Source organism: Oryctolagus cuniculus, chromosome 2 (assembly GCF_964237555.1).
Source record: "Oryctolagus cuniculus chromosome 2, mOryCun1.1, whole genome shotgun sequence".
Classification (NCBI taxonomy): domain Eukaryota; kingdom Metazoa; phylum Chordata; class Mammalia; order Lagomorpha; family Leporidae; genus Oryctolagus; species Oryctolagus cuniculus.
Window position 1 is genome coordinate 164076444 of NC_091433.1, and position 11979 is coordinate 164088422.

The following is an 11979-nucleotide window of genomic DNA, read 5'->3' on the forward strand; positions in this document are numbered from 1 at the left end:
TAAAAAGTTGTTAAAAAGATTTGTGAGTGTAAAATGAGGAAATTCCTTTTAAATTATATTTCTTATTCATTTTTTTTCTAAATGACATATGTAGATTTTGCTGTAATTTATTAAATCCTTCAAAAATAAATAAGGATCCCCTCTTTTCAGTAAACTCCAGCTTAAACTGTAGCTTAATATTACTTATTACATTATTTGTATTAAGCTCTCAATTAAAACCTTGTCATGAAATGAAGGTTCTGGTATGACCATATTTAACTCATTGTTATCCAGAATGTCCTGAGTCATTGCAGGAAAACACCTAAGTTGGCATTTAGAGACAGGCTAGCATTGCTTCCATTATCCTCGTCTGCTTGGGTCTGATGTGCAGCAGTGTTTGCACAGAAGCTCTGAGAGAAAAAGATTTGTTCTCCTCCTTCTCGTACTTGTGCTCAGCCACAGAACAGAGTGTCTAAGCCTGGAACGCTTAATACTGTCCCTATGCCTAGGAAAAGGTGAGCCAGATAGGAGGACAAGATAGGAGAAAGTTCTGAGTTCCATTGAGAGACGGCATTAACCACTCTAGGCATGGGTAAGGAGCTGGGCACACCTGAGCAGAAATGCACATAGGGAAAACTGGGGGGCAGACAGTGCTGCAGCACTCTGAGTTGGGCTTCAGCCAGAATCAACTACATTGCTTGCTGTCCTGAGAATCTTCAGGAAAATCACACCTATCCAGATCCATTGAAAGTAGCATCGCAGGTTGAGCCACTGCTTGGGATGCCCCCATATCGAAGTGCTCATTGGAGTCCAGGCTTTTCCACTTCAGGTCTGGCTTCCTGCTAATGAGCCTGGAAGGGCAGCAAATGTTGGCCCAATTACTTGGGTCCCTGCCACCTATGTGGGAGACTGAGATGGGTTCCAGGCTCCTGGCTTCATCCTGGCCCAGCCCTGGCTGTTGTGTGTGGACATTTGGGGAATGAACCAGCAGATGAAAGATCTGTCTGTCTCTCCTTCTCTCTGCCATTCCTGTCTTTCAAAGAAATAATAAATCTTTTTTTAAAAGTTAACCTTCATACCTGAAAGATGAGTCCATATGAATCCACTGAAGCGATGAGTGTTTAGAGTCGCTCATCACTGTAAGGCTCCACACTTACCTCTGAAATGGTGATACACTCGCTTGAAGGTTTTTCCACTTCTTTCAGGAAATGGCCAGCCTCAAACGACAATTCACTGAACTGTTATCAGATATAGGGTTTGCAAAGGAGGGACTCCGAGCAAGGGAAATTGAGAAAAGGGCCCAGGGAGGAGACGGTGTCCTAGATGCCACAGGAGAAGAGGTAAACCATGTGTCGTAAGTCTCATTTCTCTTTGATGAGCACATGAACAAAATGTGAACTGAGGGACACACATAGCCATTCTAATTCACTTCTGGTCCAGGAGCAGGGGTCTGGTGGCATTCCTGGCTTTTCTTACAAGCGGCAGCTTGACCCACTGAGCCACTACAACAGCCAACATTTCTGTCTTTCCATAACATTGTTGCTGTTGTTTTTGATTTTTCAGTTATCACACTGGCTCTTGATGAATTCCCCAAGAGGTAGAATACACTTTCTGGCAATGTTTTCTGAAATCAGGCCAGCGTTTTTTCCACCCAAGGAGATAGGTTTTTATGTAATAGGAGGAGCACTTCTTCAAGATGTACTTGATGCCCCTGTCTTTGAAGTGCAATTAGCACTATTAGGAAGTTCTGTGAACCAGAGTCTCTGTCTCCACTGATCCTTCAGAATGCTGGGTTTGTAACTGCTTTGCAGAAACCTAGAAAAAGTCATTACAGGCTGCACAAAGAGGGTTTTCTCTGACTGTAGCCTGGTAGATGTGTTTTTTGCTTTGAAAGGAATAATTTTTCTAGCAAAGAGAAATTAGATGCTCCTTTTTCATCTTATGATAGAGATCAACTGAAGTATAGTGGTAGATTTCAATACAGAAGTAGCCACATTATTTGATGAAATTACTTGTAAGATTGTTGCTGTGTTTCTGTCGTAGGCAAACTCAAATGCTGAGAACCCCAAGCTGATATCAGCAATGCTGTGTGCTGCTCTGTATCCGAATGTAGTACAGGTAATAAAGCATCTTTTCTGAGCCCTCCATTTCCTGTTTGATTTGTAGTCAAGAAATGTAAGTTAAGCTGTGCACATTAGCCATCTTCAGAGACACACACATATACACAGCCTTTTAAATTTAGTGTACATTTCCAGCCCTTGAGTTCCTCAAATTTATACAGCTAGATAAATTTAAAAATTCACTCGTATAAAATGAGGTGTTTTATAATCCTTCTGACATTCTAGAAATTAAGATAACCTCTGTCAGCCAACCTGTTTGTACTGAACCATCTATGTTAGGTTCTACTACAGTTCTCCTGGTTTCCATTTAGCCGTCCACTCTGAACTAAAATTAGAGAACAAAGCCATGTTTTGCTGTGGGTCACTTTTGGCCAGATTTTGGGAAAACCCTACCTGAGGGCTCTTGCAGTTACCTGCGTTTTAATTATCCAGCCCTAACAAAGGACCATTTCAAACTTAGAAAGAACTTGAATTTGGCCGAGTGCCAAGCCATCTCTCAAGGTCTTGCCTTTGTTGTTAGATGCTCAGCTGAAATCTGCACATTAATTTCCAGCTCATTTTCTGCTTAGCACTTACACACTTTTTAAGCCATTTGAAATTTACTTTAAAAAATCATTTAGGTATTGATTTGCTGGTTTTTCTGTTACACTATAGTTATCTAAACTGTTACCCTTCAAGGAAGCTGGGTGGGCATTAAGGAACTATTTTTTGCAATTTCCTGTGCTTCTATAATTATTTCAAAATAAAAAGATATTTTGAACAGGAATGTGGGAGAAAAAATAAGTAGACTAAAGATGTAGAAACAAAAAATAAAATTGTGGGTGTGGATGGGAGAAGGCCACTACTGGTCACTCCCTGAGCCTGGGGAGGTGGGTGTGGCCTCAGCCCTGGCTTTGGACCTCTGGCCATGTGACAGCTGTCAGAGAAAGAAACAATTAAACATGAACAGGTATAATATGAGCTTGGGAGAAAATCTTTTTGCTTGGATTCACCCAGAAATCTGACTGATAACAACTGAGAAAGCATAATGGCTAGAGAATTTGGTTTAAAAATAAGGATCTCACTTTTCAGTTAAATTTAAACACCTAAGAATAACTGTGTGTTAATTACAGAGTTCAACCAATAGTATTAACTAGAACAAAAAAAAAATACTAAAAGGGATAAAGTATTAAATTGTATGTCAACAGTCAGGACAATGGGAATAAGAGAGGGAGATGTACAATTTGGGACATGCTCAATCAGACTTGCCCCAGATGATGGAGTTAGAAATGTGCCAGGGGATTCCAATACAATCCCATCAAGGTTGCATGTACCAATGCCATCTCACTAGTCCAAGTGATCAATTTCAGTTCACAATTGATCACACTGATAAGTCTAAGAGTCAAAGGGATCACACAAACAAGACTAGTGTCTGCGAATACTAACTGATAGAATAAAAAAGGGAGATAACGCTCCAACATGGGAAGCGGGATACACAGCAGACTCATAGAATGGCAGATGTCCTAAACAGCACTCTGGCCTCAGAATCAGCCCTTAAGGCATTCGGATCTGGCTGAAGAGCCCATGAGAGTGTTTTAGGCATGGAAAGCCAAGACACTCTGGCAAAAAAAAAAAAAAACCTGAATGAAAGATCTCTGCGAGTAAGATCCCAGTAGAAAGAGCAGGCCATCAAAGAAGGAGGTACCTTTCTCTGAAGAGAGGAGAGAACTTCCACTTTGACTATGACCTTGTCTAAATAAGATCAAAGTCGGCAAACTCAAAAGGCTTCCATAGCCTTGGCAGCTCATGACTAGAGCCTAAGGAGATTACTGACGCCATAAATAAGAGTGTCAAACTGTTAAGTCAACAACAGGAGTCACTGTGCACTTACTCCTCATGTGGGATCTCTGTCCTTAATGTGTTATCCAATGTGAATTAATGCTATAACTAGTATTGAAACAGTATTTTACACTTTATGTTCTGTGTGGGTGTAAACTGATGAAATCTTTACTTAATATATACTAAATTGATCTTCTGTATATAAAGATAATTGAAAATAATCTTGATGTGAATGGAATGGGAGAGGGAGCAGGAGATGGGAAGGGTGCAGGTGGGAGGGAAGTTATGGGGGGGAAAGCCATCGTAATCCATAAACCATGCTTTGGAAATTTATATTTACTAAATAAAAGTTTAAAAAAACAATTAAAATGCATTTGAAAAAGTAAAAAAAAAATAAGGGTTTCAAATTATTTTTTAAAATTCTGTTTGGATTTCAATACATATGTATATTTTTATTGAAATCATTATGTATTTTTTAAAAGATTTATTTTATTTATTTGAAAGACAGAGTTACTGAGAGAGCTAGAGACAGAGAGAGGTCTTCCATCCGGTGGTCCACTCCACAGATAGCTGCAATGGCTGGAGCTGTGTCAGTCCGAAGCCAGGAACCAGGAGCTTCCTCTAGGTCTCTCACGTGGGTGTAGGGTCCCAAGGATTTGGGCCATCTTCTACTGCTTTCCCAGGCCATAGCAGAGAGCTGGATCGGAAGAGGAGCAGCCAGGACTAGAACCAGTGCCTATATGGGATGCCAGCGCCTCAGGCCAGGGTTTCAACCTGCTGTGTCACAGCGCCAGCCCCTAAATTATTATGTATTTATGACTTGATTTCTATATATAGGCAGATCCAGCAGAAAACAAGTATTTATCAGATATGTTTCTTAGCATGTCATTACAGATTTTAATTTTCCTTTTTTAACTAATACGCATTTTCTAAACATTGTTTTGCAAAAATTCTACACTTACATGTATGTACATTTTTTTCAAGCAAAGTACTTATTCATAACTTTTAAAAGTGTTTTGAAAAACATTCACGTTGAGGCCAGCACCATGGCTCACTTGGCCAATCCTCCGCCTGCGGCACCAGCACCCCGGGTTCTAGTCCCAGTTGCTCCTCTTCCAGTCCAGCTCTCTGTTGTGGCCCGGGAGTGCAGTGGAGGATGGCCCAAGTGCTTGGGCCCTGCACCCACATGGGAGACCAGGAGGAAGCACCTGGCTCCTGGCTTCAGATCAGTGCAGCGCTGGCCATAGTGGCCATTAGGGGAGTGAACCAACGGAAGGAAGACCTTTCTCTCTGTCTTTCTCACTCACTAACTCTGCATGGCAAAAAAAAAAAAAAAAAAAAAAAAAAAAAAAAAAAAAAAAGAAAGGAAGGAAGCAAGTAAATGAGAGATGCACGAAACAACAAAGGTATTCAAACAAGACTGGCTTTGTATCAAGGGACATTTCCTACAATGAAAAAGTATACCTGTTTTTACCAATATTTGTGTAGGTGAAAGCCCCAGAAGGGAAATTCCAGAAAACCAGTACCGGAGGTGTCCGAATGCAACCCAGATCAGCTGAGCTGAAATTTGTCACCAAGAACGATGGATACGTACACATTCACCCTTCATCAGTGAACTACCAGGTCAGAACGGTGCTCTGTGCTTGTACTGACGTACGGCAGGTCCTGGGCTGAGAACACAGTCCCTCAAATTCAGGCAGACCTTGTTCTCTCACCTTCTGTGTCCAGCAGCCCCACTGACCTCAAAAAGGTTGAATGAATTATTTCTGGAAAGACTCTTTCCATTTTAAGAAAATTCTACTGGATACAGAATGCTTGTGCTTCCTTTCAGATGTAAAATTTTTTCTGTGCACTGGTGACTTAAGAAATCATGAGTTAATTACATCACTGAATCTACGCCTTAAAAGGGAATAAATTACCTATTCTCACTGATCCTGCTTCCTTTGCTGTCATCCTTCCTGCAGCCTGCTGCTGTGAGATTTCTGTCCCCAGCCCACCTCCACTACACTCATCGAGCGTCACCAGTTGTCCAGTCCAGTGGGCATCCCAGGTTCCTCCTCATAGCAGCCTCTATATGACATTTGACTCTGTTGAGCCTCCTCTCTTGAAACTATCTTTGATGTTCTTTTCACTTCTGCAAATCCCTTTCTTCCGCCTCTCTGAACATCCACCCATCACCTTTACAAGCTTCTCTCCCTTTGTCCTTATTTTCTTACTAAAGTGTACATACTCTTGCTGAACTGCCACAGGTGCACCATGGTCCCAGCTGCCTTACCGGCTGACAAAGACCCCTGAATGTGTCTCAAGAGCTGGGTTGGTTGGTTGGTTTGTTCTTTTACGATCTCCTGTTGGAAAATGTCAGCTGGTCTTCCAGTCACTTCAAATTCAAAAGCTGAAAAATCAAACTCATTATCTCTCAATTCATTCTTCTTTTTCTGTGTTCCCTGTGTCGGGGAACAGCACCATCCAAATGTGAACCCTGAAGTCGCACAGACTTCTGCTTCAGGCTTCTTACCGCAATCCAGTTGGTCACCCAGGCCCCACAAGGCCACCTTTCTGACACCTGTAAGATTCGTCTACTCTCCTGTGCCTACTACTGCTTGCACAGTTCAGACCCCAGACATCTGTCATTTCCTGGAAGTACTATAATAATCTTACTTCCAGTGCTTTCTCGCTCCTATTTTTTCCACTGCTGGTGCCAAAATTGCTTTATTTTTTAAAGATTTATTTATTTATTTGAAAGGCAGAGTTACAGAGAAAGAGAGACACAGAGAGATTTTGTCTGCTGGTTCATAGTTCACACCCAAATGGCCACAATGGCCAGAGCTGGGCCTGTCCAAAGCCAGGAGACAGGAACTTCTTCAAGTCTCCCACGTGGGTGCAGAGGCCCAAGCACTTGGGCCGTCTTCCGCTGCTTTCCAAGGCACACTAGCAGGGAGCTGGATTGGAAGTGAAGCAGCCAGGCCTCAAACCAGCGTCCATATGGGATGCTGGCATCTGAGGCAGCAGCTTTGCCTGCAATGCCACAATGCCAGTTCCCAGAATTACTTTACAAAATGTCCATTTGACCATGTCAGTCCCTTGCTTAAAGCTTCATTTATGGAGCACTCTACAAGTTCTTACCCGACCTTTCTCATCTGATCTGATCTTAGGCCACGTTCTGTGTGCTCCAGCAATACCAGACTAACAACAGTGTCCTCCAATGCCATGGCACTTGATGCACTGTTCAATGTGCCTGGAGTGACATTCTTTTACCCTGACAAGCTCCTTTCACTTCCTCAGTGTCCCCCTCGCTCAGTCACTCTTTACTTCCACACTGACCCACCATCATGTGGTGCACCTGTGTCCACCATTGCACTCGCACATTGGATGATGGTGTCTCCTTCATGGGACTGTGAAGTCCCTGCAGACAGGAAGTGGATTCTGTTCATTCTTGCCTTCTCAGTGTCTAGCGTGATGCCTCCCTGAAAGCAGATACTTAATGAAGCTTTCGGGAGAGATGAAAAGGAGGAAGAGAGTTTGATGTTGATGTGTTTGGGCTGGTCAGCCTCCTGGAACTACAGAGGAAAGTGTCAACTCAGCTTGAAAAGGAGCTCCTTCCACTGAAAAGAATCTTAGGGTCAGGAGGTCATCTCGCAGCTCCTAGTAACCAGAGGCCTGCGTTAGCTTCACTCCTTTTTGGAGTTTGCCATGACACAATCCAAGTCATCCATACACCCATTCCCTATCTACTAGGTACTGACTCTTGTGCCAGGCGCTGTTATAGTCCACAGAGGATAACAGATGTAGCAGACAAGCCTCTGCCCTCAGGGAGCTTACATTATAATGGGGAACACAAGCAAGAAATAAGTAGGTGCAGCGGGTCAAGCAGCCACTAGTGACACCAGCATCCCACATCAGAGTGCTCAGGGTGCAGGCTGGGGATGAATTTGAGGAGTCTTTAGTAGACAGGCAATATTTAAATCCATGGGACGGGTTGGATTCCCCTTGCATTGCCAGCGATAGCACTGTCATCATCTGATGTTGTATGTCACAGGTCAGACACTTTGACAGCCCTTACCTGTTGTACCATGAGAAGATCAAAACCAGTCGAGTGTTCATCCGAGACTGCAGTATGGTGTCTGTGTACCCGCTGGTCCTGTTTGGAGGAGGCCAGGTGAATGTGCAGCTCCAAAGGGGAGAGTTCGTGGTCTCCCTGGATGACGGCTGGATCCGTTTTGTAGCTGCTTCCCATCAGGTAAAGGGCCAATTGGCCTGTTACGTGATGCCCAGGCCATGAGGGCTTTGATAATATGAAGTGAAGGGTGTTCCTTTAGCGACAGCAGGGCTAATAAAGAGTGAATGATGGGTCTCCAATGGGACAGAGAAGAGTGAGGCTAAGTGGAACCAAGGGCAGAGACCCAGTAAGAGTTCCAACAGGCACACTGGAGGTGGGAAAGGGTCAGCACAGAAGCTGTGAGGCGGAGGTGTTGGACTCCCTTTGTAATGCTGTAAGATAAACTCCACCAGCAAAGGAAAATCTCAAAATACAGATGAACAAGAGTAAATAAATGAAATCACGCTGATTCACCACTACTATTTTAGATGATAAAACAATGGATCTGAATTATTTTATGCTCAGCTCTCAGTTCATTATGTAGGGTCTCTGTGAGAGACATTTCAAGGGAGTATATGTTTAAGAAATAAAAATTCATTTTTTTAGAAGATTTTTTTATTTATTTGAAAGTCAGAGTTACACCGAGAGAGAAGGAGAGGCAGAGAGAGCTCTTCCATCCACTGGTTCACTCCTCAATTGGCCACAACGGCCAGAGCTGGCCAATCTGAAGCCAGAAGCCAGGAGCTTCTTCCTGGTCTCCCACGCAGGTACAGGGGCCCAAGGACTTGGGCCATCTTCTACTGCTTTCCCAGGCCATAGAGAGGGCTGGATTGGAAGTGCAGCAGCCGGGACTTGAACCAGTGCCCATAAGGGATGTTGGCACCGGAAGCAGCGGCTTTACCTGCTACACCACAGCGCCAGCCCCAAAATTCGTTTTGACATTTGTAACTGTTAGAACACCTATGAAAGGGACTGCGCCCCCACCACCAAAAAAAAAGAGGAATTCTTACATTGCAAGAAACAGAAACACCAATTTAAACATTAAAGGAAACTGCTTGGCATATTTGTACATCTAGAGCAGCACTGTCCAATAGCCACATGTAACTTTTAATTGTTCTAGTAGCTTCATTTAAAAAGTAAAAAACAATAGGTGAAATTAATCATAATGTATTTTATTTAACCTAATACATCCAAATGTTTTAACTTAGGCATGTGATCAATATAAAAATTATTACGATATTTTATTTTCTCTTTTCATACTAAGTCTTCAAAATCTGCTGTGTGCTTTACACTTCCATCAGATCTTAGCTTGGACTGGCCACATTCCATGTGGTTATTTGATAAGTCACATGTGACTCAGAGCTGCCGTATTGGATAGTGCAGGTAACAAGGACCAGACGAGGTTAGTTTAATTCAGCAGCTCAGTGATGACAAAAGCCTGGCTAATCTTATGGGTAGCAGGATGGCTGCACTGGTTTCTGACTTCACACCTGTGCTGCATACGCCCTCCCAAGGACTAAAGAAAGCTTCTTGCTCCCCTCCTAAACCAATTCCTGTGGCCAAAGGGATGTCCTGGACTCAAAGGCCTGGAGTCCCGAGCCATTCACTCTGGCAAGTCTCATAGCATGAGCCTGTTTGAGTTGGAGCAGGTCCAAATACAGGGTTGCCGCATGTGGAGGAGGGGCACACAGAGTTGGGGAGACACCTACGTGCCACCACAGCGTCGGCATGAGCAACATGCCATACAAGCACACAGCGTCTCCCAGGTTGAAGATTTTTTTGTTTTGTCAAATACCTGCCATTTTTAATTCTCCACTTTACTTTCCTGCTTCTTCCCTGAGGACAGATTGTAAAAGTTAGCGAGAGAACTACATAAGAGCCATCCTTCCAAACCTAATCTCTTTAAATTAGATGTGGTAGAGGAGACTTTTTAAATGGACCTCATGTAGTAAATTATAGAATGCAACTGGGTTTAGTTTTCTCCTCCTGATTGAGTTACAGTTAATACCAGAAATCTAAATAGTGATGATCACAGTTGGAAGATTCCCCTCTGATCACCTGTCCTCTCGTTGCTCCAAGCACCACTTATGTTGCACCTTTCATTTTAGGTGGCCGAATTAGTAAAGGAACTTCGTTGCGAACTTGACCAGCTCCTCCAGGATAAAATTAAAAACCCGAGCATAGACCTGTGCACGTGTCCTCGAGGGTCGCGGATCATCAGCACAATCGTGAAGCTCGTCACCACGCAGTGAGAACGCCTGCCACTCCCCTGCGAAGTCACAGCAGCACCTCTACCTCGACTGAAGACCGGTGCTGGGCTGGCCTGGTGGAGGAGCCCAGGGCGTGCGGTGCCGCATCACCTAAGGCACCACGTACCCCTCGGGCCGTTTCCAGCCACAGTGTTCCTGAGGAAGCCATGGGCACTCCCAGCACAATTTGGAGTGTTCACGGTAAAGCAGTCTACAATCTAGCCTGCCTGCCTTTTTCCTTTGTGAGTGTTCCAGAGTGAATGAAATTCACCTTACAACACAAAAATGGATGTTTAATACAATCCTGTTTTAATCTATATAATCTTTGCTCCTATTTTTTATTGGGCATGAAGAGAAATATTTGTTTCTTTTCCTGTGTTACAAATGTTGAACTGAGAGAAGTTGGAACAGAGAAGGAAAAAGAAACCAAAACAATCATGTGAGCAAGAAAAATAAAAATTTCCTTTTAGGCTGTTGGCTACTGAAGCACACTTGATCTGTGGGGTGAGGGACTATTTTTACTCATTAAAGATCAGCTGAGAAACAACTTCAGTGAATTCTGTTTTGGTTTTAAAATGCAGTCTGGTCTTATCCATAGCCCTCTATTAAAAGCAGAACAGAAGCCAGCGTTGTAAGTAGCAGGTAAAGCTACCTGCAACGCCAGCATCCCACACGGACACCAGTTCAAATCCCAGCTGCTCCACTTCCTATCTAGCTCCCTGCTAATGGGCTGGGAAAAGCAATGGAAGATGGTCCAAGTGCTTCGGCCCCTGCATCCATGTGGAAAACCCAGAAGAAGCTCCTGGCTCCTGGCTTCTGGTCAGCCCAACTCTGGCCACTGCAGCCATTTGGGGAGTGAACCAGCGGATGGAAGACCTCTCTTTCTGTCTCTTCTCTCTCTCTCTCTCTAATTCTGCCTCTCAAATAAATAAATAAATCTTTAAAAATAAATAAAAAATAAACCTTGCCTTTCAAATAAATCAATCCCTAACAACAACAAAAAAAGAACAATCTAGATGTCTTCAGTCTCTGTTTAAGAATCCTTACTCTCAAGGCCAGGACTGTGGTGTAGTGGGTAAAGCCTCCACTTGCAGTGCTGGCATCCCATATGGGTGCCAGTTCAAGTGCCGGCTGCTTCTCCTCCAATCCAGCTCTCTGCTAATGCACCTGGGAAAGCAGCGAAGATAACCCAAGTCCTTGAACCCCTGCACCCATGTGAGGTACCTGGAAGAAGCTCTTGGCTTCTGGCTTCAGCTTGGCCTACCCCTAGCTGTTGCAGCCACTCGGGGAGTAAACCAGCAAATGAAACTCTCTCTCTCTCTGCCTTTCAAATAAATAAATCTTTTTTAAAAAAATATCGCGCTCTCACAAACTCATGCAGATCCGAGGAGCACGGTTCACCTTATCTAAAGGAGAATTACATTGGGATTCCCAGGGCAGAGCTGGTGTGGCTGAGATGGAGGGGACTGCTGTGCTAGTGTCAGGTCACAACCATGGAAACACCTCATGTGAGACTGCTTATTTTCAACCACCAATCATAGTGATGGAGGAGCACTAGCATTTTGAAAAGAAAGTACATATAAATAACATTCAGATTGTTCCTGGATGTCTATTAGTGTGTCCAGAAATGATCCCAAAGAGCTGAAAGGAAAAAATACTGTGTTTGCCTAGATCCAAGGACAGAGTCACTACAGGGTTAATACTATAGGCAGAATTC

The 11979-nt window shown here is 43.5% G+C and overlaps 1 protein-coding gene across 6 annotated transcripts in view; it reads left to right on the forward strand.

The window, feature by feature from the left end:
• Nucleotides 1-10809, forward strand: part of DHX57 (DExH-box helicase 57) — a 75446-nt gene extending 64637 nt beyond the window's left edge. For all 6 annotated transcript variants that reach the window (XM_070069213.1, XM_070069214.1, XM_070069217.1 and 3 more), the window contains 5 exons: nucleotides 1185-1319; nucleotides 2023-2097; nucleotides 5406-5540; nucleotides 7954-8154; nucleotides 10122-10809. In XM_070069213.1, the coding sequence (XP_069925314.1) occupies nucleotides 1185-1319; nucleotides 2023-2097; nucleotides 5406-5540; nucleotides 7954-8154; nucleotides 10122-10265 (690 nt within the window). In that variant the 3' untranslated portion in view covers nucleotides 10266-10809. The remainder of the gene's footprint in view (nucleotides 1-1184; nucleotides 1320-2022; nucleotides 2098-5405; nucleotides 5541-7953; nucleotides 8155-10121) is intronic.
• The last annotated feature ends 1170 nt before the right edge of the window (nucleotides 10810-11979 follow it).